Source organism: Phycodurus eques, chromosome 7 (genome assembly GCF_024500275.1).
Source record: "Phycodurus eques isolate BA_2022a chromosome 7, UOR_Pequ_1.1, whole genome shotgun sequence".
NCBI lineage: Eukaryota > Metazoa > Chordata > Actinopteri > Syngnathiformes > Syngnathidae > Phycodurus > Phycodurus eques.
The window spans coordinates 10456700-10483986 of NC_084531.1; the positions used below are offsets into that span (position 1 = coordinate 10456700).

The following is a 27287-nucleotide window of genomic DNA, read 5'->3' on the forward strand; positions in this document are numbered from 1 at the left end:
ACCACCAAATACAGGGGGTCCTCGGTTAATGATGGTCCTGACATGCAACGTTTTGAGTTGTTTTTTATTGGATTGTTTTTCATACATATATTGAGTGTGACTAGAAAATGCAGTGTCTGCAGAAATTGCATGTGAATGCTGAAAAACTGAAGTTTAACTGAAATTATTTGGAATTAATTTGTTGAAATGTAGAATGATGGAAACTTGAATGTTTTGAATCAGTCAAGACATGGAAGGAGGAGGGAGTAATGTAAAATACTCGTAAACTGGTATTTTACATTAGTCCCTCCTCCTCAGGGATTTTTGGGGGGAATTTTAGGAATTGGAATAGTTGCTTAGATGTCCCAAATGAGTTAAATATTTATAAGTTGGAATGGTTTGAATGAGTCAAGAAACGTAAGCGGCGGTAAATATGTAAAAATATCTTACATTGGGAATTTTGATCCGACAATTTGTACGTTCTATGAATGGGAATAGTTTCCATGATGTTCTGAATGAGCTGAATATTCAAAGCTAAAATATTTTCAATCAGTGGAGAAATGTAAATGAAGGAGCTAAAATAGAATATTGTCAAATATGTGTTAATCAGGAAATGTTATTTTGAGGAATGGGAATAGTTTCCAAGACGTTCTGAATGAACTGAACATTATAAATTGGACTGGTGTGAAACTGTCAAGAAATGTAGAAGAAGTTGCAGAATATTGTGAAAATATTTGTTAATCAGGGAATTTTATTTTGATAATTTTGTAATTTTGGGAATGGGAATAGTTCCCAAGAAGTTCTGAATGAGCTTGTTATTAGAAAGGTGAATTGTTTGAATTGACGGAGAATTCTGTGTTTGTGTGTGTGTGTGTATAAGGAGATAAATATGTAAAAATCTCTTAATTTGAGAGTTTTATTGTGAAAAATTGTGAATTCTGTGAAAGATAATAGCTGCCAAGATGTCCTGAATTACTTGAATAATTTGAACTGGGAATATGCCTATGAATATCGATTCAATGCCCTGAGAATTAACTTGTAATGGTTTGAATCGATGAAGAAATGTAAAAGGAGGAGGTAAATACACTACCAGTAGCCTAATAGCATAATTGCCCAAGTCATTTTTAACTCACCATCAAAATATCAATACCAAATACCAATGTGCTTGCTAAAAATTTTGTTTTTCTTTAAGTGCGGCATGTAGATTCTCAGCCATCCAGGTGATGGTAATACACAAAGGTTGAATTCGTATTTGTTGAATTAAGTTTTTTTTTCTTGTTTTCCGAAAATACTCCATGACATAGGCAACTTCCGTTCTAAATTGTTAAATAAAACCTTTCGAGAGAAAAAACAACCAACCAACCAACCAAACAAAAACTACTGTATGCTCTTAGGCTAACAATTTGTAAAAATCTCTTAATTAGGATATTTTATTGTGAAAATTTGGGAATTCTGTGAATGGGAATACCGTAATTTCCCGTGTATAATACGCTCTCGAGTTATAATACGCACCCCCAAAATGGACCCCTGAAATCAGTAATTGACTTCTACCTATATATAATACGTAGCATCGATTTTCTGGTATCCATATGTAAAACATGAAGTACACTATTGCTCGTATTTCATAAGGATTTTCAAAGAAATGTTCTGCTTCGTGTGCATGCTCTGACGTTTGTGTCGCTTCCTCACCTTGCATTTCTACTCGAGTTCTCACATAAGCAAAGAACAAAGACAGTGATTGTTTTCAAATCAATGCTCAATTATATGCTATGATAGTACTGTCGAAAATAGTACAGTCTTACCAGGTAGGAGTTTTTCTTTGGATTTCCTCCATAATCTCGCAATAGCTTTATGTTGAACTGTCGAGCTGCTTCACGGTTCCTTACAGACAGCAACAGTGATCACTTTTTTCTTAAAAGGAGCAGAGTAATTTGCCCTTTTCTTTGACATTGTTTTGACTTGGAGATTTGCTCTGTGAAGTGGTGGTACAATCAACAAATCTGTTCTCTAGTAAACAAGCTAAATCCAATCGTCAAACGGACATGGTCGCAACAGATACGATATGGGGTGCGTTCAGAAATGCACTCCGAGCGCAGTCAGCCACACTCTGGACCGTTTACAGATATCAATATGGTGGCATCGCGCGAGGCCATCATCATTCTCAGTGAGCAGCAAAACTTTACCGTATTATACCTGTATATACAGTACATTTTTAACATTAGACAATACATATCATTGATGCCCCTCGGTGCCTAACTTTAGTTGAGTATGTAGCTGTAGCTGTGTCGTCTCTTTGCTCTCTCCTGTCGCTCCATCTGTTGACCGTCAGAACGCAGCGCTGCAACGACTTCACCCAGACTCGCTCTTCTTAAAGTCTTTGCTGAATTTGAACACAAAAGAGGACCCCTGCGAGGAAATGACACCCCGAGTTAAAGTAAAAATAAGAAGTAAAAGCTCAGGAAGGAAAAAAGCTCAGACTAAAATGATATTGAGCTCGATAATGATTGACGGATACTGTCAGAGAGATACTCATTGAAAGAGATGTCTACGATTATGGTTGTAAAATTGCACTGCATCATACTGACAGTTGTTTCTAATATTTTTCCCTTATAAATAAGGCAATCAAACTATGGTACTGATGTTTATCAATCCATTTTCTCCAGCACCTCATTAGGGTCAAAGTTGAGCTGGAGCCTGTCCCAGCTGACTTCCCAGCCTGTCCCAGCTGACTTTGGGGCGAGAGGCGGGGTACACCTTGGACTGATCGCCAGCCAATCACAGGGCACATATAGACAAACAACCATTCACACTAACATTCACGCAGTTCCAGGATCCTAGTACAAAAGGCTGTCTCAGGGATACGAATAATTTTCTCTTTCAAATATTTCAAATACAACCACTTCCAGTTTTTTTCAGTCAGAACATAGATTACAACAAATGAAAACTCCCTTTAACTAAAAACATTTAACTTACAGTGCCATAAAGAAGTATTTGCCCCTTCTCTTCTCTTCTCTTTGCATAGTTTCCCGACTTTAATATTAAAGATTATCAAACAAATATAAATATCAGACAAAAAATAACCCAAGTAAACAGAAAATACAGTTTTTAAATGGTGATTTCATCTATGAAGGGAAACAAAAACCTGGTGCTGTGTGAAAAAGTAATTGCACCTCCACATGAATTAACTGGGGCTAATCGAATGTATTCATTTTATCTGACCACACCCAAGTTGTTAAATCAAGAAATCACTTACTGCATTTTCACGACCATGAGGTGCACTTAAAAGTCTTAAATTTTCTCCAAAATGGACTGGGCGCCTTATAATCCGCCCGCCTTATGTGTGCACCGAGTTTGACTGACTGGTAGCATTTCCTGCCGACACGCTGCTTATATAGAGGAAGGCGGACGTGACTGAAGACAGCATGCGGACGTAAAGGGGGAAGTGTGCGCGTGACAGAGGACGCTAAAGACACGCCCCCCAGTAGGTATATAGTTCCGGTATGTGCATCGGTTTGGCTCAGGAACCCCGAAAATGGCACCTACGAAGAGACACGCTTACAAAGCACAGTTTAAACCGCGAGAGCATTCAAGATCAACGAATCCATGGTTCGCAAGTGGAGGAAGCAGGAAAACGAGCTTCGCCAAGTCAAGTAGACGAAGCTGAGTTTCCGTGGAAACAAACTGCGGTCAAGCCAGCCTCCACTCGTAAAGTAGCAGTCAAGCTAGCCGCCCCTAATTTTGTTCATACTAGGCATTACGGTAATAAGTCGCCAACTCGTGGCGAAAGCCACCTTCAAAATAAAAGCCTCCCAATAATACGGACGTCAATGCTCTTCGGTTAAGGAATGCAACCAGCAAGGTTAATTTGAATCTTGAGATTCATCCAACCATCCATTTTCTGAGCAGCTTCACCTCACTAGGGTCGCGGGCTTGCTGGAGCCTATCCCAGCTGTCATCGGGCAGGAGGCGGGGTACACCCTGAACTGGTTGCCAGCCAATCGTAGGGCACATACAAACAACCAACCATTTGCACTGACATTTTGGGATGTGGGAGGAAACCAGGAAACCATTCACACTCACATTCACACCTACGGGTAATTTAGAGATGTCAATTAACCTACCCTGCATGTTTTTGGGATGTGGGAGGAAACCGGAGTGGCCGGAGAAAACCCACACAGGCACGGGGAGAAGATGCAAACTCCACACAGGCGGGGCCGGGATTGAACCCCGGTCCTCAGAACTGTGAGGCAGACGCTCTAACCAGTCGGCTACCGTGCCACTTTAATTTGATATCTTATGAAAAATAAATGGTAACTGGACTGCACGCTTTATCTACACCATCACAGTGGCCAAAGTGCTTTACAAAGCCTCACATTCATAAACCAATGGGCGACTGCTGCCATGCAAGGCACTGCCAGGCCCACTGGGAGCAAATAAGTGCAGTCCATTTACCATTTTTTCCCCCTAAGATATCAAATAAACTATATTTTTTAATGTATCTCAAGATTCAAATTAACTTGGTTGCATTCCGGAGGCACGGTGGTTGACTGGTTAGAGCGTCAGCCTCACAGTTCTGAGGACCCGGGTTCAATCCCCGGCCCCACCTGTGTGGAGTTAGCATGTTCTCCCCGTGCCTGTGTGGGTTTTCTCCGGGCACTCCGGTTTGCTCCCACATCCCAAAAACATGCATGGAAGGTTAATTGACGACTCTAAATTGCCCGTAGGTGTGAATGTGAGTACGAATGGTTGTTTGTATGTGCCCTGCGATTGGCTGGCAACCAGTTCAGGGTGTACCCCGCCTTCTGTCCGATGGTAGCTGGGATAGGCTCCAGCACGCCCGCGACCCTAGTGAGGAGAAGCGGCTCAGAAACTGGATGGATGGATGGTTGCATTCCTTAACCGAAGAGCACTGACGTCCGTATTATTGGTAGGTTTTTATTTTATGTTTTACCATGCCTGCGCCCAATAATACGGTGCGCCTTATGTATGTGTTGAATACAGAAATAGACCCCGTAACTGAGACTGCGCCTTATGGTCGTGAAAATACGCTAAATAGAATCGGTCTGACAAAATGAAGTAATCAATAAGATCTCAAAAAGCTGCGACAAAATGCCTCGATCCAAAGAAATTCAAGAACATATGAGAAATAAAGAAATTGACATTCACCAGTCTGGAAAGAGTTAAAAAGCCATTTCTAAAGCTTTAGGACCCCGGCGAACCACAGTGAGAGCCATTATCCTCAAGTTGACAAAACACGGAACAGTGGTGAACCTTCCCAGAAGCTATCAGCCTACAAATATTACCCCACTAGCAGAGCAACAACCCATCCAGCAGATCATAAAGGAGCCCAGGACAAGACCTGAAGAATTGCAGGCCTCTCTTGCCTCATTTGAGGTATGGAATGTATGATATGTACATAAATATAGAAATTATCATATATTTACATCTCTACTATAGCATGGTAATGCAAAATGACAGCAAAAAAGGAATTAATGAATACCTTTCTGACAGTGTCCTGTGACCAGTGTTCTTATCTTTGTTAAGGCAGAATATTTGACTCCCAACTCTCGTACTGTATTGCAGATTGTGTAAATAATGTGGCCAGTGAGTGTATATGAACATTAAATAGGTCATTTTATTTCATGAGAAGAAATGGTGGGAAAAGTGCAATAAGGAGATTATTGAGAGGGGGGAGGATACATGACAATTTCATCACTTTAGTTTACAGCATTTGAAGTGCAATGTACTAAATTTCCTCATAGAAATACAGTATAGGAATATTTATGCTTAAACTGTATAATCCAACGGCCTCTTTCTCACTATTACTATTGTTGGATTGTGCCTTTTTTGGGGGTAACCTGAGTTATATTATAATTTAAATACGACGTGATGAAAGTATGCATGTTCCCGCAGCAACGAGAGAGCAGTCGAGAGAGGCAGAGACAGTCACACACTCATGACACTAAACACTAGCACACAACCAAGGTGTCACTTCTTACTTACACAGATACCACTGCACTCACTCACTGTGGAGCTTACTTCTTCTTCCCGCCTAATGACATATTTTCAGTTTTTTTCTTCTGCGCCTCATTGAACAAAAGACATACCTTTATGTTAGCAAGTGGCTTTGGATGGGGGCGGTGCGCATGCATGCATGTGTGACCGTGTGCACCTCATACAGACGTGAGCTGACTTTCGAAAGGTTGGTGCCACCGACATTAATCATTTTGAATGCATACAATTTGGAACTGTTGACCTGGGCAGGGGTTTCAAAGTGCAAGACAGTGAGTCACTAAACAATAAAGCCCTATTGACGTGTGCTTCACTATTCACAAATCCACTTCCTTTTTGTTCCTGTGGAACCTATTCTCATCTGTTCCAAATCTGTAACGCTCTAAAATACCACAAGATGGTGCCAAAACCCTGGCTAATAGGAAAAAGTAATTTGTGTCAAGAAAATAAAGTGGGGCCTTGAGATACAAGTTTAACTTATTCTGTGACCACATTCGTAATGCAAATCACATATTTCAAATCATCATTCCCCTCATCATTAAACCGTTACAGCCACCCAACAAAAACAACAAAACATTTTGTAATGTGTTTTTAATAAGAAAAATAGCACTCTATAGTATTGTACCTTTCTAAAAACATATAGGAATGACATAATTAATGAACCTACACTGTCCAGATGGCCTATATTTTACTAACACGTTCTCTTTTAGTATATTTTGCTCAATAAACTGAAACTGGCAGTCATTTCCAATAATATCAATCCATTTTGGAACAATTGGTAAATACGCTGCCAAAATCTATTTACCGTCATAACTTGGTGTGATGTCATCGATAGAATCGCGCTGCATAGCTGGTGTGGACACAAGCATGTACTATACTAAAGTTTCAGTATTTGCCAATATTTAATGTATCATCGCTGTTGGATGGAAACCTCGCACCTCCAAAATGACAACTTCTCAGGAAAAAAATGCCATCTTGTTGAGTTTCCAAACACCGCTTTGTTCAAGTTGGTATTACACCTTATATTGCTCACATACAATATACCGTTGCACACTCAGATCAATAAAAGAACGCCCCAAAATGAAGTTCAATCGCTAATTTACTCTGCTAAAAAATCAATTTCGCTATCATTGATTAAAATGTTACAAACACACCACTGCGTGCCAGCCGTGCCCATCAAAGTCCGCCGGGGTCACACAATGCCCCTTTGACTTCACAAAAGCAAATGCCTGCACTACGTCCTCTTCCCACACTCTTTTTCAAAAGTGAGTGACATAATCAATATAACAATGACAAAACACATCTATTAAGTGGAAATGAATCTGCACGCATTTACCTCCATTTGGCTCATGTGGCTTCCTTCCACAACGAAGCATTACAACAATCGATTTTAACAAAAAACCCTACTCAAATGTATATGGCTTTCGCAGAATGACTAAATAGGTGTAGTTTTACAGCACTTCTCAGCCATTTTGAGCATTCTAGAATGTTTTTAGATTTGGTTGTTTGAAGTTATTTTCATTACTTTTCCCCACAAATGTGTTAATATTGCATAAAAATAACGGACAAAGTGGGGACAGACCTACAGTATCGATTTTTGAAGCAACCAAGAACTATCCATCCATCCATTCTCAATACCACTTATCCTGCTCAGGGTCATGGGGCGCTGGAGCCTATCCACTTGACTTTGGGCGAAAGGCAGACCACGTCCCGAACTGGTCGCCAGGGCACATATAGACACAGACAACCATTCACACTCACATTCACACTGTCACCGAGTGGGAACTGAACCAACGCTGCCCGCACCAAAGTCAGGTGAATGTACCACAAAACCATCAGCAACCAAGAACTAATATAAGGAAATGTGCTTGTCTTCTGTTGCCGACGCCATCAGGTTGCTGTGTCAATCAGAACTATGGAATGAGTGCCAATGTTTGCAGCATTAGGTAGGTCTTTTAAATGGAAAAAAAAGTTTTTTAAAGTTAAAGTTTTTGCCACATTTTTTGCTTCAATTTAATACACATAGTGCTGCTCCTTTTGGTTTGCATGGAATTTTTACCCACAGGTCCAAGCAAAAAATTGGCCGATTGATGGCTTATATCTCGAAAAAAAACTCTTAAGTCGGATCATTCGTGCCTCAAGGCACGACTATATGCTGAAGTGACACAAACATCATGACTGTTCTTAAATCTTTTTATGTTAAGGAGGAGTTTAGTTCCGCCTGGAATGTTAGCGGAAGTTATGGAGTCTTCGCTGCAAGTGTATGCTTTTGCTCTGCTGAGTGGCTATTAAAAAGCTGGTATTTTTATGTGGTGTGAAGGCGACATACAATACAAATGCACTTCCTGTGCATGTTTTCAGAAATCTGTTAATTATTTTTAATGGTAATGTTGTAAGAATAGTTTGACATGATTTTGGGATCATAGTTTAGTTTTTTTTTTTTTTTTGTCGCAGGTGATCTAGAGCTTTCCCAGCTGATTCTGGGGCGAGAGGCGAGGTTGATCCTGGACTGGTCGCCAGTCAATCACAGGGCACGTATAGACAAACAAGCATTCACAATCACAATCATGCTTATGGACAATATAGAGTCTTCAATCAACCTTACATGTTTCTCTTGACAGTGAGGCAGACTAGCAAACCGTTAGTCTGTGCTTAAACGTACCTAAAATATTTGTCTTTATTTTTCTCAAGCTGATTTTACAAACTGCTGCATCACCCCTCCCCCAGTTCACAATTCTGCAACGAACGGATTTACACACAATTGTGGTCAATATCCTTAACTGTATAACAATTGAAGAAAACCTTTAAATACGTCAAATTTAATGTCATTGAGTGAGGATAAGCGGAACGGAAGATGAATGAATGAATGATTTTTAAATGTATTTTATCACCTATTTAAAAACTCATTGCTGGTGTGTGAAATTTTAAACTAGAGGATTTTTTAACAAATAGCATTGGGTTTAACACTAAAACAATTACTCACTGCCAACAATATGTGCTTCTTTGCATGTTACTGTTTTAAAATTGGATTTAAATCTTTGTTAATAAAAACGATTATCTGAAGTTGTTTTATGTTCTCATGATAAGAACTCAAAATTGCTTTTAACATGTAGCTGAAGTTTTTTTTGTTTTTTTTTAAATCTTTAATGTATTTTTTTCATGCTGCTGCACCTCCCCTGAAGTCTGCCACACTTTGAAAACTGCTGGAGTAGTTGTTACCCTATCAAAGTGCTTTTTGAGTAAATGTTCATACACAACTGAATAAAACACCACTGATGTCTTCATCTGGATGAAGTACAGTGGCACGTTGAGATATGAGTTTAATTCATTACATGACCACACTCGTAACTCAAAATACTCATATCTCAATTCATCTTTTAATTTAAATTAATAATTAATTATCTTTTTTTATGTTTAGTTAAACAGGAAACCTACCTAGTCGCGTCACTTGTATCTCAAGGCACCCCCAGTACATCGCTTTGCTGTACGAAAATGCATGTTTATCAATAAAGGCATCCAAAATGATTCACATTTGAGACACCAACTTGACCACATACATGATAGGTTAAAATAGGGTCTACCTCTGTCATGGCATCGTCAATCTGTTTCAGCTCTTCGTAGTGGTCTCTGGAGTCCCTCAAGGGTTGAACCATGATCTCCTCAATCTGAGGGAAAAGCTGTTGGAGAAGACAACAGTGAGTCGTTTGTCAAGGTGTTCACACAGAAGGCATGCGCATGTGAGCCTACCTTCATGACAGTTTCAAACATGGGGATGAGGACAAACTTGATGAAGCCTATCTGAGCAGTGGGCTTGGTAACTTTATCTCGGTCCATGAAGGGGGCCACCGGGAGGCCCTCCGACTTCTCCCGGTCACTCTGGGAGACATATGTTGACATGCAAAATCATATTATGAACATAAAGTGCAGTTTCTTGTGTTTGACTTTGTACAATCACTGCCTTGGCACAGTTCAGTTGTATTTAACTTTTGAGTTCGATACATGGTCGGCAACCAATTGCAGGGCACATATAAGCAAACAACCATTCGCACTCACATTCACACCTACGGGCAATTTAGTCTTCATTTAACCTTCCATGCATGTTTTTGGAATGTGGGAGAAAACCGGAGTACCAGGAGAAAACCCACTTAGGCACGGGGAGAACATGCAAACTCCACACAGCTGAGGCTGTATTTGAACCTGTATTTGAGGCAGCTGTGCTAACCAGTCAGTGACTTAAGTAACATTTTGGATAAATTGTACTTGTCAGAGTAGTTTAAATGCACCATACGTTCACTTTTATTTGAATATTTATGTGACGATGAATCGATACTCTTACTCCGTTAGAATGATCGACATGCCGCTCGCTACTTTTATTTATCCACTATTGTGTGTGCGATCTATTTTTAGACTCCATGTTCAACTTCCGCATAGGGCGCCGTTGTGCCAATCCAACATGATCAATAGTTTAATTTGACTCCAATTCACCAATCAGACAGCACAACGCAGTCACATGACCACACCCAAAGCCTTCGGGGGTCAATCAAAGTGACTCATTTAAAAAAAAAAAAAAAAAGAAAACAGCCGCACAAGTGTTTACTTTACAGACTCCGAAAAACAACAGCTTTATCTTGCAGCTCTTAAATTGACTTAAATTGAGGCACAGTAGCTTATTGCTACGTGAGTCTGAAGTAACAATCCATATAGAAAAATTATCACCGCAAAATTGCACGTTACCATGAATAATTTGCAATATAAATAGGAGAAAAAAAATATACAATGTAGTGAACCCACAAAAGGAGAAAAGCTATACAGTAATGAGGGAAGACTGTAATCTTTAAGAACTGTTTATATTTAAACATTTATTCATGTGTGTGGGTTGCCTGCTCACCTGCATGAAGTACTCCTCCAATAGGCAGTCCACCCACGGCTCAGCCACCTCGGTGGGCCGCACCTCATTGGAAATATCGCAGCATTTGATCAGTACCATCTTGAGCTGAAAACACAGCAAACAGGGGCATTGTAGTAGCTTCGGACATACAAACTACACTAACTAGCAGTTCTCAACCCTTTCTGCTGCATTCCAGAACACGGACAAGTCGGACCTTTATGACCTCTGACAAGGAAATATTGGAACGCCTGTCAAAGTCGAAATTCCTACTCTTGAACTACCCTTCAGTGACATGACTTCTGACCGAAGACTGTAAAAGCATATAACCTAATTAATAGGCTATTCTAGGTATCACCAGGTAACCCAAAGTTACTCGAGGGAATTAATGGCTGTATCAACTTATTATCTGGTGCAGTACATGAATGTAATTCATATAACCATCAAGGCTGCAAACAAACAGTAACATTGGGGCTAATTTACAAAAAAAAAAAAAAAAAAAAAGTTTTTTTCCACCATGATATGATCAGCTAGGCTCATATCATAGCCACGTTCAAGTGAGGTAACTACGTCCAGTGTTAGCTTCTGATTACCAGCAAATCGTAAGCCTAATAGCATAATTGCCCAAGTCATTTTTAATTTACTATTAAAATACCAATAGAAACTACAAATGTGCTTGTTTAAAAAAGTTTTTTTTCTTTATGTCTGTGTAGGTTCTCAGTCATCCAAGTCATGGAAATTCGCAAAGGTTGAATTGAGGCAACTGGATTCTTCTTGTTTCTTGTTTCCAAATACATTCAAAAAGGGAATTTTTATGCTTTTTATGAGAAATTATGCGATCAGGCTAATGACATACAGTTCTTGAATGTTTGGCTAAGTTCTGGACGTGGGGGTGTGAGATATTTAAAGCTTGTATTAAATCAGAAAATAAAAACCCATCAAGACCAAGGTCTCGTTTCCAAAGGTGACTTGGCCAAGAAGGTCGAGCACAATTCACGACATGGACCACAGATGCAAATAACCTAAATATATAGCCAACTCTGGTGCAACAGTTATGTTATGTATGCCCCTTGTTAAATAAATACAATACAGTGTATACATAACACAACACAGTACAATTACAAAACTGAAAGGTATTGCCTTGCCCAAGTCATTTGCAACACCGCTACATTAATTAATAACTGCAATTTGGCAGCTTGGTGATGAAATGTGTTGAATATTTATGGGTGCTGGGATATGGTGAAATTAGCCAATGAGGACTTTGAGCAAGCAACATTAATTTACAGTCTGGACAAGGAGGGCTGAAACACTACATCAAAGCCAAAACATAAGGTTATCTCACTGCTAGAGTATATCTCAAGATGCACACCCTTGATCAACACTAGTGTGACCTATAGGGCTGACTACTGAACTCCGTAGTAACCTTTTTCAGCAGCAAAAAGCTAAAGATATAGTCGATAGATAGATAGATAGATAGATAGATAGATAGATATAGATATGTCTCGTTTACAAGACATTGTACCCTGTATGCCGCCCCCCCCCCTTGCCATTACATTTCCAAATGCTTCATACAATCAATGGATAAAGGCTTGCTTGTACTGACAACTTACTGCTGACATCATATACATACACATGTCACATGCTCCTCATTGGTGAAGTCGAAGCTGTCCACCTTCTGTTTGAATGAGTCCAGTATCTCGCCATGTCTGGCCATGTCAGTGGCCAGGATGAGGGTGATTATGGCCTGCAGACAAAGGGCAAATTCAGCTACTTGTTCAGTTTGACATTAAAACTGCATAGTAGGCATCGGTCATGTGATTAGGTATTTCTATAAAGATATTAATGTTATATTTTGATTGTATTAATCTAACAATATCATGTAGGCATGGGTGTGGTAAATACTGACGCGGTACAGCGATTTGGTGTGTAACAATTTATTTTAGCAATGATTCATATCACGATTCATGGTTGCCGATTCGATTCAAGGACGATATTGCTTCATTTAGAGCGATACGATCTAAAACGATTCAGTGGCTGGAAATCGATTCAGTAACTTTTTCGCCCAAAATTCATCCAGTGTGACTGTGAAATAAATATCTGCATACTGGATATTGCAGGTGGCACGGTGGCCGACTGGTTAGCACATCTCCCTCACAGTTCTGAGGTCCGGGGTCAAATCCCGGCCCCGACTGTGTGGAGTTTGCATGTTCTCCCCGTGCCTGGTGGGTTTTCTCCGGGCACTCCGGTTTCCTCCCACATCCCAAAAACATGCGTGGTAGGTTGATTTCAGACTCTAAATTGCCCATAGGTGTGAATGGATATTTGTTTATATGTGGCCTGCGATTGGCTGGCGACCAGTTCAGGGTGTAACCCGTCTCTCGCCCGAAGATAGCTGGGATAGGCTCCAGCACGGTCGCGACCCTAGTGAGGAGAAGAGGTCCGGAAAATGAATGGATGAATGGATGGATGGATGGATATTGCAGGTGAAATTTCTTGGATGGTTGTTGTTTTCTTGTTAGGAAATCGGGTAAAAACAAATTATGGTCATGAAACATAAAGATTTTCATGATGCACTTTCCTTTTATGTGTCTTACTGTGTAGCGTACTGTATGTGTTTCGTAATGGACTATGAGTCTGCTTAATAAAAATAGTTAGATTTTATTGCTTTGCTATAAAACAAAGGGGAAAACAGCAACTTATTGTTATTTATATTAATTCAGCTATGTACTTTTTCGGCCAGCTTGTTCCTCGAAAAGAGATGTTTAATTGGTGTTTGATTTATGAGGGGGTCCTTGGAAAAATGGAGTCGCTAGCTGGACCCAATTTGTGAATCCCTGTAATAAACCGTTAAATACTAATGGCTAAAACGAAGCACTGTGATGTTTTTTTCATGAGGAAAATCTTTTGGGAATAGTGTTAACAATACATAGAGCGCCAAATAAATGAACAAACCTGCTCTTTGTAGCACAAACGTGAGCCTGAAATATTCTCGCTATTCTCCCCCTCTTCTGCCATCCACCAGACAGAAAAACAACACACAGACACCTCCAACCACTAGAGGCTTGACTTGATTTGGGGCTTAGAAAAGGAAACGAAGAAGAAAAGGGACGTGGACGACGACAACGAAGAAGAAAGTAGCCTTGACAGTGCTAACTGAAAATCAAGCTAAGAGGAATTACAATAGTTTTTCTTGGTAATGCAACACAGACACATCTCCATATAAAGCCTGCCATGCTTAAATCCAGTGTGTGATTTCACACTATCGATACAATCGATTAGTTACGGTACATTTTAAAACAATTTAAATTTATATATTTACGTCTAGAAGGCTAACTTGCCATGCACAGATCGATCCAGTTGGACCGTAGGAATATAAATCGATACATGAATGAATTAATATTAATAATAATGAATGGTCGTTGCACCACTAAAAGCGATGCTTCATTTTATTACTGTATCTTGACTCATTCATCAACTCCTCAAAGTATTCTTTCCATCCATCTAGCACACTACTGCCACCAGTCAGCATATTTCCATCTCTATCCTTAATCACCCTAACCTGCTGCACATCCTTCCCATTTCTATCTGTCTGTCTGGCCAACCTGTACAGAGCCTTTTCTCCTTCTTTAGTGTCCAACCTGGCATACATCATATGCCGTTTGTTTGGCCTTTGCCACCTCTACCTTTGCCCTATGTCGCATCTCAATGTATTCCTTTCGCCTCTCCTCGGTCCTCTCGGTGTCCCACTTCTTCTTAGCTAACCTTTTTCCTTGTATGATTTCTTGTACTGTGAGGTTCCACCACCAAGTCTCATTCTCTCCTTTCCTGCCAGAAGATACACCAAGTACTCTCCTGCCTGCCTCTCTGATCACCTTGCCTGGAGTGGTCCAGTCTTCTGGAAGCTCCTCTTGTCCACCGAGAGCCTGTCTCACCTCTTCCCGAAAAGCTGCACAACACTCGTCCTGTCTCAGCGTCCACCACATGGTTCTCTGCTCTGTCTTTGTCTTCTTAATCTTCCTCCCCACCACCAGAGTCATTTTACACACCACCCTCCAATACTGTCTAGCCACACTCTCCCTACCACTACCATACAGTCAGTAACCTCCTTCAGATTACATCGTCTGCACAAGATGTAATCCAGCTGTGTGCTTCTACTTCTGCTCTTGTAGGTCACCCTATATTCATGCCTCTTCTGGAAAAAAGTGTTCCCTACATCCATTTCCATCCTTTTTGCAAAGTCTACCACCATCTGTTCCTTTCCTGGATGCCGTACTTACCCATCACATCTTCATCACCCCTATTTCCTTCACCAATATGTCCATTGCAATCTGCACCAATCACGACTCTCTCTCTGTCTGGGATTCTCAGAACTACTTCGTCTAGCTCCTTCCAGAATTTCTCTTTCACCTCCAGGTCACATCCTACCTGTGGGGCATAGCCACTAATCACATTATACATAACACTCTCAAGTTCAAGTTTCAGCCTCATCACTCGATCTGATACCCTTTTCACCTCCAAGACATTCTTAGCCAACTCTTCTTTTAAAATAACCCAGACTCTCTTCCCATGTACACCATGGTAAAATAATTTAAACCCTGCCCCTAAACTTCTCGCCTTACGGCCTTTCCACCTGTTCTCCTGTACACACAATATATCAACCTTTATATATATATATATATATATATATATATATATATATATATATATATATATATATATATACCAATATATCATGTCAACCAACTCCCGGGATTTTCCTGTCATAGTCCCAACATTCAAAGTCCCCACATTCAGTTCTAGGCTCTGTGCTTTCCTCTTCTATTTCTGCCGAAGAACCCACTTTCCACCTCTTCTTCGTCTTCAACCCACAGTAGCTGAATTTCAACCTGCCGGGCGCCGGTGGCGGACGTTGTTAACGCTGGCCACGACTGATCCGGTATGGAATTCTTTAAATGAACACTCATATTTGCTTGGCAAAGTTTTAAGCCGGATGCCCTTCCTGGCGCAATCCTCTGCATTTATCCGGGCTTGGGACCGGCCCTTCAGTTTGCACTGGCTTGTTGCCCTCCATAGTGCTGCATTTAACTGTGGCAATACTGCTCCCCACTAAATGGCAGAAGGGACACGATGTTTTTCTGATGTAAAATATGTGCCTTGGCTTAAATAAAGGTTGCGAAACACTAATTGGACCGCAAGTTCTGGGAATGCCATCATACTCAGACGTGTTTCTAATGTTTTTTCGAATCATAAGAAGGCAAGAAAGTGTCAGCGATTAAATGAAATTGCGTCAGACAAATAAACATTACTGAGTGCGGTACACTACATTTCTGGATTTATTTGCAATTTTTATTGAACAACAGATATTCTTGGAATTTTAGTTATTTTAGTATTTTGTAGCTTTATTTATAGGCAGCTCAGTGTTGCGGTCTAACTAACTAACAGTTGAGAGGTTCTGCGTTTGAATCTCCACTCTAACTCATCTACGACCACTATGAGGAGAAGCAGTATCGAAAAAGGATTTATTTTTAGTTTTTTCAAATATCTGAAGGGTTGATTAAACTGTAATTTATCAACTTCCCCACTAGGTTTGAACCACTAATGTATTACAATGCATGAGAAAATACAACCATTGACCTGTAGCCATCTTTGTACGTCTTGTAAATTTTATCTCATTAAATGTGCTAAGTGTGCCCAATGAAGTATCTGACGAGCACATATGTTGGCCAACTCACCTGTCGAATCTGTTTAAATGCTTCGGGATCCACATTTGCAAAGACGTTGCACTCAGGAAGGGAAAGGATCTGGAATGCTACGGCGCAGTGATGGTTCTCCAGTGGCGAGAGGTCATTGTAGCGCACCGCCAACTCTGTCCGCGCATTGATTTGGTACCTGATAGGTGGATGACACAACAATTCGGTCAACTGAGAGCAAAACAACATGATTACAGGCTTCGGGATCAGCGCATTATGTGGAAGCTCCCGTTGGTAAAATAGTTGCACAGCACAGCAACGACATTGTCAATACATACTGAGGTCAATCTCATCTCCTGTGCTGAATCATTCAACACCAGCACAGAGAGATTAACGAGTCTTACGTGTTGTTGTATCCAGGGTGGTCCAGGTCATGACACACCGCAGCTGTCATTAGAATGCCCATATCAGTGAGAGTCAGCTTCTCCTGTACAACAACAGTGAGAGTTTACGCAATTTGGAATGTCCAAAGGGGTCAGATCAGTTGCCTCGGCACCTCACCTGCAGGTTGCAGAGGTGGATCATGCCGTACATCATCTGACTAACGCAAAAGCAGTGGCGGAAGTTGTGAAAGGGGTTGTTGCGGTAGTTCTCCTGGATAGCCAACTTCAAAGTTACGAGGAGAAAAAAAGTATTTAATAGCTTTGTTTGGATTTGGGCAATTATTTTTCCCATAGGGAATAATGGAACTAAAAATACTCTCAGGGTTAAACTCAGGTGATGATGAATCAATTTTAATTGTGCAGGCATATTTATAACTAGCATTTGATCATTACAGTGGAACCCTGCATACTTGCGGTTCGGCAGCCGCAGATGCACCTATTCGCGGATTTAAAAAATAAAAAAATAAAATTCCTTTTTTTTTCAGGTTTTTTTTTTTCTGGGGGAAACCAACCCCACATATTGGCGGTTTATCCCTGCTTATTCAAGACTTTTTGGGGTTTAAAAAACAATGATATTTTTTTTCAATGCAGTTATAATGGGTGTCAGTTTTCCACAGATTTTCGCTATTTGGGCTGGTCCATATCTTTCGCGAATAGAAGGAGTCCTCTGTATTAGCATACAAGTGTAAAAATAATTACAGTGGTGCCTTGAGATACCTGTTCAATTTGTTCCCTGACCACACACATAAGTCAAAACACTCCTGTCTCAAATCATCTTTCCGCTTTGATATGAAATGTAATCCATTCCAGTGCGTCGAAATAGCACTTTGTTGTAATGTGCTTTTACAACGTAATATGAAAAATGGAATTCTGCAGTATTGGTATTGTTATTTAGAAAACATACAGAAATAACACAATTTCATTGACTGCAAATAATTAAACAGTTTGTGCGTCATGATAATTCAATGGGCATTGTGCTGCTCATTCTGGTGTGTGCGCCTTGCCCACCATAGGGCAGTATAATACAGACAGACATACTGTACGGCAGGTAGATTTGATGATGAAACACAGAAGACAGTCACTTCTAAGCTGCAATAATAGCGGTCATTTTTTCTGCTGAGGATAAAGACTATATGCCTGTGTGTGAGTATTGTTGTATGTTTGCTGTTTGCATGTGTTGCTACCACTTGTGTTCAAACATAAGTTGTTTTGAGGTTTATAATTACTGCAACATCAAAAGTGAATGCAGAGAATAAGAAGCGGGTGATGTCCATTGAATTAAAGCTTGAAAAACATGAGCAAGATGTGCGTGGAGTCGACTTGACGCAGCAGTACAAGCAGCAGTGTAGCATATGTGAACCTGTTTAAAGTGAGGAAATTGTGGTGAAAAAGGCAAAAAAAATCAAGTGAAAGTGAAGTGAAAAATGTAAGAAAAAGAAAGAAAATGGGAGGAAAACAGTTTTTGTATACATTGTATTTTATGTTATTTTATTACTAAATGCTTTTATACAGAACAATATTGTCCTGTGCTATTTTTCATTTTATAAATATTACAATTTCTGTTGATGTTTTTTGGGGGAGCTGGAAAGGATTAATTGATAAAGCCGGACCTTCTTTAGGAAAAAGTGTTGCAAAAAAGCCAAAGAAAAAGAAAAACATTCTGAATCCTTTGATTCTTGCTGAATTAATGTACACTGACATCACACGTGGCACGCACAACTTTTCCCCTCCTGAAATAACATTTCCTATATTCGTGTTGCGATCTAATTTATTAATATTCATTACCAGCCAGCGTTTGAGTGTGATGGGGTTCATGTTGAATTCTTTCACCAGCCCCAAGTCATGATACATGTACTCCAAACAGCTCAGCATCTAGAGCCGCAAAGGAAGACGTGTGCAAAGTGCTTTGATTAAAAGCATAAGAAATCACAGAAGGGCATGTTAAGATATCTCGATTAAGCGGATTTGTAGACGCTACTGCACCTCATTGTGCTCCCAGTGCCAGACATCAAATGTCGGCTTCTTTAGTGCCTCAACAGTCTCCTGTGACAGTGTATACTGTAGAGAACAAATGTAGAAAAAAAAAAGCAGTTAGAATCTATTTGCATATTCCGCTTGTACAGTAGATGTACAGTGTCACATGAAACTCACTTTTGGGTAGTTGGGGACGTCTCGTCTCGGAGTGACCTTCTTCCCGTCGTCAAAATTGTATTTACATGGGCAGTTTACCCTAAAGCAAGAATGGAAGAGCAAGATATTTTGGTTTATTTAAGCATTATGGACAAAGGTATTGGGACTTATGGCTGTTATGCCTGAAACAGGAACTAAAACTATGGAATTGGTTCGGCCCACAATCTCTGTTCAAGTTTATTCCCAAAGGTGTTTGATGGGCTTGGTGTTCGGGCCAGTCACATTTGTCCTCACCAAACTCATTCAACCAGTAATTTATAGCTCTTGGATCCTTGAATGGTTCCCACAAATTCAGACGCTCAGTCCATAATGAGTTGAGAAGGTAAATATTATATTTTCTCTATGACAGTGGGCATCTCTCGACACGCCCTCAAATAGATCTACAGTGGATCTAAAAAGTCTACACGCCCCTGTTCAAATGTTATATTTTTGTGATCTAAAGAAAAGGAGACCAAGATGAATCATTTAAAACCTTTTTGTCCACCATCAAAGTGACCTATAACCTGTATAACTCAATTGAAAACAACAAAATCTAATTTCTTTATTGGCAACCTCCTTGGTCGTGGATCCTCACTCTGTTGTTTACATGTTTGTTTGCAAATCAATCGTCCCCATGGCTAATTTATTAATATCATAACACATCATTTTAGCTTTTATGTTTCAAGTGCAATTAAACCCTCACTTGTAGTGCATATTTGTGATGCGAAAAAGTGTAGAACCATCCAAAGGTTTTTATTTCTTGATGTGGCCAAATGCATTTGGCAAAAAGTAATCATGAGCCAATGTAATTAAGTTATTTCAGTATTAAATACGGCCCAAAATAAATTGGAGACTTCACAAAACATGTACATTGAAACTAAAATAATCAAGGAATTACAAAAACAAAATACTTAATTTTAAGTCCTGCTCTGTTTAAGGTCTAGCTGGTACACGGCTATTTTTGTAATCACTATGGAGACGCTAAAAGACAACATAACAGAAACATCAATGGTCCCTTGATTTTAGTTAGTTACTACCTCGGTGCTCGCTCCTCGATGCCCATTTAAGATGACTGAGGTACAACTTAAGATGGCAGCCTGAGATCTGGGTCTCGGACAAAGCATTGAGGAGCGAGGTGTGAGGAAGTTCCCCGGACTAACTAAAGAGTGTGATCAGCAGATTGCAACAGTGATACAGAGACTGGAAGAGACACAGAAAGGCATAGAAGTGGACATCCTAGGAAATATAAACGTATTGTCAATTCTATGAGGACGTATGCAAAAAAAAAAAGATTCAGGGGGAAGCAAGGGCTCTTGCTAAATTTTTGATTGATCAATTAATTGATTGGCAGATGTCAGGCATTAGTCCATTGGGCATATAAACCATGTAAAACGTCACGGTCACCTGCCACCGCCTCTCGATGTCATCTCATCCCGAAGCTTCCTCAGATCATTTTTACACTTCTCAATCTCTACCACCTTCAGACCCTCCACTGAAACATAAACACAACAATTGAGAGTGTTCTTAATCGTGATCTTGTGCTTTATTCGATTTTCTTCAGAATCGACCACTTACGCTCTACTCTCTTCTCCAGCATGGCAAGCCTGTTGGTGACCTCAGTCTTCAGCTCATTGATGCGAAAGGCTCTGCGAGGAAACCACATTGCATCTTGGAGAGCAGCACAATAAGGAAACGGTACAGGAACAAAACACCTCAATTGTTTTGGTGTGTGATTAAACTTGTCTTCAATGGGCTTGAGTGTGTGGCTTTAAAAAGGCAGCGCTGCCTGTCAGGTATGTGTGTGAGGTAGGCGTAAGGGCAGGCTTCAGCCAGAGCATAACAAACAGCGGAGGTGTTACCTGCTGAACTGCTCTGCCACCTGGGACAACACGTTCTGGAACATGTCCTCCTTCTCTGCACGCATGTATGGTAAACATCGTAATAGAGTCAACTTGCGAGTTTCACTCTTGTTTTTGAAATATGACTGGATGTGGCAGTGATGGGCTTACTTACCTCCAAGTTGGCCAGTAGACAGGGGGACAATTTTGTACAGAGAGCTTCACACAAAAAAAGATTATCATTAGTACCAGTTCCCATTCAACGCACAGTATTACTCCCAAGAGATGTGATAGAGCTAAAGTCCTATCCCCCAAAAATCAGGATCAGATCAGTATGCATAATATGTTGTTGATAGGAAATCCCCCAGAGAACATATTTTCATTTTTATATTCATCTTTATAACGTAAACAGTAATAATAAGCCATTTTAGTTCTTTGTACATAATGTTTTTACAACAAAGCTGATTTTGACTTATGATGAGTAAAGGCTAAGCAAAGAATGTCCACTACCAGTTTCTTCTTTTTAATTCAAGGATTGAGGAAATAGAATTGAAAATTGAGATCAGCACCAGAATTCTGCATCAGGCAGTCCATCTGTCCACGGGTGATACCGAAGCTACACTATATAGCGACACTATACTTTAATCAAATACCTCCTCAAACCTTTTAGAATTATGTCCAAGCATCTAAAATGATGTCGACAGAGATCAAGATTATGAAAGAATGGTAACATCAACACTACATTTAATCGATAGCCACTTTTTTTTTATTATGGTGCTAACAACTTATTCTTATCCTGGCCAGTTTTTTTAAAGTCATTTTAAATATTGATTGATATCTTTTCCTGAAAGGACACAAGAAAGATTGATGCTTTAGAGATCATTATTAAAGGTCACATGGCATCGAAATTCAAAATGTTCGACTATTTTATGCATCACATAGTACAAAATGAGTCTGTAGCATGGTTTAAGTTTGACATCTGTGCAGTTTGTTGATTGAATTGAGTCAATGGCATAAGGCTTGCAAAACAAGTGGATTTGAATACGCTGTCGTTGCGATGCAGTTTTGTCAATTAATATTCCAGTACCTGCCCACTTCGTGATTGCTACCCACCCACTCAACTCGGCATCTCCGTGTTTTAAGCGAGTCTCGACCGCCACCAAACCATACAAATACAGTCTATAAAGTATACATACTGTCAAGTAGACTATTGTAATGGTCTTCTGACTGACTCCCCAAAAAGAGGAATAAACAGCTGCAGCTCATTCAGAATGCTGTAGCTCGGGTTCTGACCAGAACAAAGAGGTCAGAGCATATTACTCCAATTATAAAGTCTTTACTCTGGCTTCCAGTCAGCTTTAGAATAGATTTTAAACTTCTGCTACTGGTCTACAAATGACTAAATGGCTTAGGTCCAAAATACATGAAATAAATGGTAATGGAATATAAATCCAGTAGGGCTCTGAGATCGACGGACTAAGGTCAAATGGTGGAGCACAGAATCCAAAGCAAACGTGGTGAAGCAGCATTTAGCTATTATGCCGCACACAAATGGAATAAGTTGCCAACAGAAGTGACGTCAGCCCCAAGTGTGAATGTTTTTAAGCCCAGGGTAATAACACCTCTTTTTTTCTCGTGCGTTTTAGAGCATTTAAACTTTTAAATGATATTTCTTGCACTGTACGCTGTTTTAATTTAATTTAACTTTTATTTTTTTCCCTCTTTGTTTTAAATGTGCTGGCCCGGTGGGTGACTGGTTAGGACATCTGCCTCACAGTTCTGGGCACCAGGGTTCAAATCCCAGCCCCGCCGGTGTGGAGTTTTTGCATGTTCTCCCCGTGCCTGCGTGGGTTTTCTCCAGGCACTCCGGTTTCCTCCCACATCCCAAAAACATGCGTGGTAGGTTGATTGGAGACTCTGAATTGCCCGTAGGTGTAAATGTGAGTGCAAATGGTTGTTTGTTTCTATGTGTCCTGCGGTTGGCTGGCGACCGGTTCAGGGTCTACCCCGCCTCCCGCCCGAAGATAGCTGGGATAGGCTCCTGTCGTCCGTGACCTTGGTGAGGATAAGCGGTAAAGAAAATGGATGGATGGATGGTTTTAAATGTTTATAGGTTGTTGTTTTTCTTTGTTTTTAAATGCCTTTAATCATGTAAAGCACATTGAGTTACCTTGTGGATGTAACGCGGTACATAAATAAATTTGCTTTGCTTTGCTTTGCATTGCTATGTTGTGTTTTACAACAATGCCAGTGCACCAAAATATGTGTGGGCAATGAACATCGCATGTCGGTTATGTTCAAGTGAATAGGAGCGAAGGACGACCCTAAACTAAAAATATCCCCCTCTCTTTTTATTTTCACCCATGTCCCTTTCAGCTCACGTTCCCCATTAGTAGGTCGACGATCCAATGCTTGGTTAATTCTGCTTCACAAGATAGTAAGACCCCATATCGAAGATCCAAACACGATGTAGCTATGCTCGCTTGGCCGCCACAAGCTACAAGATGCCATGATATCGCCAAGGACCAATCAGAGCAAAGTTGTGTTCCATATTTAAATTATGAATAAAAACGATCCAATCAGAAGACGCTCAAATATCTAGACTATCTCACTAGTGTTCTGCTGTGATTTTCACCCCTAGTCCCCTTGTCCACTCTGCCCTTTTGTCTGTCACCTAAAACCCTTTTCAGTCCGGCTGCATTTTCAATAAATATCAGAATAATTAAAAGAAAAATCAAAAACAAGTAGCAGGAGTGTTTCAAACTCCCCTGTTGCACAACAAAATTGTTTCAGCACAAAGGTATACAAATCCACCATTCTGCAAGGCCATGCAGCTGAACAAGACTGGTTTAAAAAAAAAAAAAAAGTTTATTTATGTCCAAATATTAATGAGAAATCTGGCCGTCTCAATTGCCAGGCGTAAAAGATGAACTTGAACAGCTTGAAAAAAGGCATCCTGGGCATTTCTAAACCACATTATCTTGCAAACGCGTTAAAAGAACATCAACGGTTATGACAAAATAACATCAAATAAAATGTGATCACATGGGACCTTTAAAAAAATGATAATTTTGTACTTTTGTATGTGTATGTCCAAAACGATCCATACAATTTCTCCATTTAGGCATATTCAATATGTTGTAACGTTTATAACAATGCGTTAGAACACTGGTGTCAAACTGGTGGCCCGGGGGCCATATCCGGCCCCACAACATCATTTTGTGTGGCCCGCGAAAGCAAATTAAAATTGCTAATTGCTTTCTGGTGTAATACCATTGAGATATTTGCAAGCATCTTTTTCGTTACCAATCACCCTTTGAAAATGGGGTTTTATAGGCTTCTGATTTCAAAACACGTTATTCATCAGTGTGTTGTGTACACTGTCATTACAGTATATGAGGTAATCTTTCATTTTTATGGGTCCACAGTCGTAGCGGCCCTCCGAGGGAAGTCATAACTGGGATGTGGCCCGTGACAAAAATGAGTTTGACACCCCTGCTTTAGAGGTTACCAGGATCTTTTAGAATGGTGTCAAAAACTGTCTGGGACCTAAATACATTTCAAAATGTGAAAAACAATGAAAAAGTAATGAAAATATTACATACATACAGTGGATATAAAAAGTCTACACACCACTGTTCAGATACCAGGTTTTTGTGATGTAACAAAATGAGACAAAGATGAATTGTTTCCACCATTAATGTGACCTGTAACCTGTACAAATCAATTGATTTTTTTGTTGTTTGAGAGGGGATGTTAAAATAAACAACTGAGATAAAGTGGTTGCACAAGTGTGAACACCCTCTTATAACTGGGATGTGACTGTGTTCAGAATTAACCAATTACAGTCAAACTCATATTAAGTGGGAGTCAGCACACACTTGTCACCATTTAAAGTGCCTCTGAGTAAACCCAAAATAAAGGGCCGCTGTTCTAGTAGACTTTTCCTGATGTGTTTTTAGCTCTTAAGCAGAAGCCCGAAGACTTTGTGACCACAGTGTCTGCTGTTTTCAACTCTTTATAATTCTAGTTGAAGAAAAACAGCCCCAAAGCATGACGCTGTCACCGCCATGCTTCACTGTTATTATTGTATGACGTTCTTTTGTGGATGAGTCGTGGTGTGTTTACTCCAAAAATACCTTTTGGAATAATGTCCAAAAAATTCAACATTGGTTTCATTGGGACAAAATTTCCCAAACACATATCATGTGGGAAAATGATTTGTCCCGTTCTCATTTTTTACATCACAAATACCTGGCACTTGAAAAAGTGTGTGTAGACTTTTTATATGCACTGTATACAGTATAATATATCTCAAACACAACTTTTGACAGAGCTTTTCCACTTTCTCGTTTATTTACCAGTTAGGAAAAACCCATTATAATAGAAGGAAATATCTGAATTTGACCAAGGTAGGAATATCATAAAGTCAGTCAATGTCTTACTGATGTCATCCCTTTAACTTGAAAGCCAGAGTGTGGTAATATCATAGTGTGCATACTTGGGAGAGTTGGTGGGCATGGTGGGATCTATCGAGACCAATGCACCTTCTGGATCCACCATCATGATTGCAGTGTTCCTATTGTAAGCACATACCAAGAAAGGTTACACTTACTGTAATGTTATTATCTTAATTACAAACATTATATTTAGCAAATTATAAGCTCATTTGCTCATTGTAAATACTCTGAGCAGCCACCATAAATAAATAAAAATCAAGCCATTCATCTTATTGCATTTGCTGCCCCCTATGTGGTTTGGAGTGTGAAGTGCAAGCCACACATTTACTACTACTACGACTACAACTGCAACTACTACTATTACTGCTAATTATATGTCCAATAATCTCATTAGTCTAATGGCATATTGCGGCACAGTGAAAGACTGGTTAGCACATCTGCCTCACAGTTCTGAGGACTGGGGTTCAATTCCTCGCTCCGCTTGTGTGGAGTTTGCATGTTCTCCCCGTGCCTGCGTGGCTTTTCTCCAGGTAATCCGGTTTCCTCCCACATCCCAAAAACATGCATTGTAGGTTGATTGAAGACTCTAAATTGCCCGTAGGTGTGAATGTGAGTGCGAATGGTTGTTTGTTTATATGTGCCTTGCTATTGGCTGTCGACCAGTTCAGGGTGTACCCTGCCTCTCGCCCGAAGATAGCTGGGATAGGCTCCAGCACCCCCGTGACCCTAGTGAGGATAAGCGGTACAGAAAATGAATGAATGAATCATAGAAAATCTGAAAATGTCTTTTTTTAAAAACAATTTTAAAAAAGTTTTTGGGAAACAAGAAAAAAACTGAAAATTTAACAAACAAGAGTCCAGTTTCCTGGATTCAACCTATGGAGATTTCCACAAATTAACTAAGATAACTAAGAATCTACACAGACCTAAACAAAAAAATATTTGGTTGTTAGCAAGCACAATGGTATTTTAAAAAAAATTGATATTGTGACTGTAATTGACTCTAAATTTCCCGTAGGTGTGAATGTGAGTGTGAATGGTTGTGTGTTTATACAGTATGTGCCCTGTGATTGGCTGGCGACCAGTTCAGGGTGTACCCCGCCTCTCGCCCAAAGATAGCTGGATAGGCTCCAGCAGGCCCGCGAGCCTTGTGAGGATAAGTGGTTCGAAAAATGGATGGGTATTGTGACCGTAAGTTAAAAAATAACTTGGGCAATTATGCTATTAGGCTAACAGTTTCCTTTTAGATGACCTGCATCAGGAGATATACTGGCCAGAAATAATAATTTTAGTTTGCATTTACATATGAGTAAATGGAATGTAATAGAAAACAGGCATAAAATTGAATCAGTACTATGTATCACAAAATTAGGCATGCGACATAATATAGTATATCCCATCAGAACAGATATAATATTTATGTATAAAACGCATCCTGTATGTACTCACAATTTAGTAATAAGAAGGCATAATTCTTTTTTTTTTTAAATTGCACATAAGGAAAGCATTGAATACCAACCTGGGGATGTTGGATGAGGTACAAAGAAGCTCCTTAATATCACAAGGACTGCAGTGTCTGCTGAACACCACCTGTAAAGACCACACACTAAATTGTATTCTTGCACAAGAGAAAAAAAACCAAAAACATCAAACTAAAGGAATAAATTGCACTCTGTACAGCCCTTTGATGCTATTGGGGTTAATATAAGGCCTCAGTGTTCCTACTCAGGGTGGGATGCTGGTCATATATCACTCAAACCATCAAAAATAGTCAATAGAAAGACCACATGAAAGACAACTATATTTTCTAC

General features: G+C 39.9%; 1 protein-coding gene across 2 annotated transcripts in view; it reads right to left on the reverse strand.

Moving 5' to 3' along the window:
- Window positions 1-303: 303 nt before the first annotated feature.
- Window positions 304-27287, reverse strand: part of pde9ac (phosphodiesterase 9ac) — a 28316-nt gene continuing 1332 nt past the window's right edge. The window contains exons 2-18 of one of the 2 annotated variants that reach the window (XM_061681434.1): window positions 26996-27066; window positions 25518-25595; window positions 21192-21235; window positions 21038-21092; window positions 20754-20824; window positions 20583-20670; window positions 19161-19239; window positions 18993-19067; window positions 18795-18881; window positions 17128-17232; window positions 16971-17053; window positions 16609-16765; window positions 12507-12620; window positions 10880-10984; window positions 9739-9867; window positions 9573-9668; window positions 304-2385 (exon numbers count right to left, since the gene is read on the reverse strand). In XM_061681434.1, coding sequence (XP_061537418.1) covers window positions 2329-2385; window positions 9573-9668; window positions 9739-9867; window positions 10880-10984; window positions 12507-12620; window positions 16609-16765; window positions 16971-17053; window positions 17128-17232; window positions 18795-18881; window positions 18993-19067; window positions 19161-19239; window positions 20583-20670; window positions 20754-20824; window positions 21038-21092; window positions 21192-21235; window positions 25518-25595; window positions 26996-27066 — 1494 coding nt within the window. In that variant the 3' untranslated portion in view covers window positions 304-2328. Of the gene's footprint in view, window positions 2386-6014; window positions 6066-9572; window positions 9669-9738; window positions 9868-10879; window positions 10985-12506; window positions 12621-16608; window positions 16766-16970; window positions 17054-17127; window positions 17233-18794; window positions 18882-18992; window positions 19068-19160; window positions 19240-20582; window positions 20671-20753; window positions 20825-21037; window positions 21093-21191; window positions 21236-25517; window positions 25596-26995; window positions 27067-27287 lie in introns of those variants that run through there. The other variant, XM_061681435.1, reaches the window with a different exon arrangement.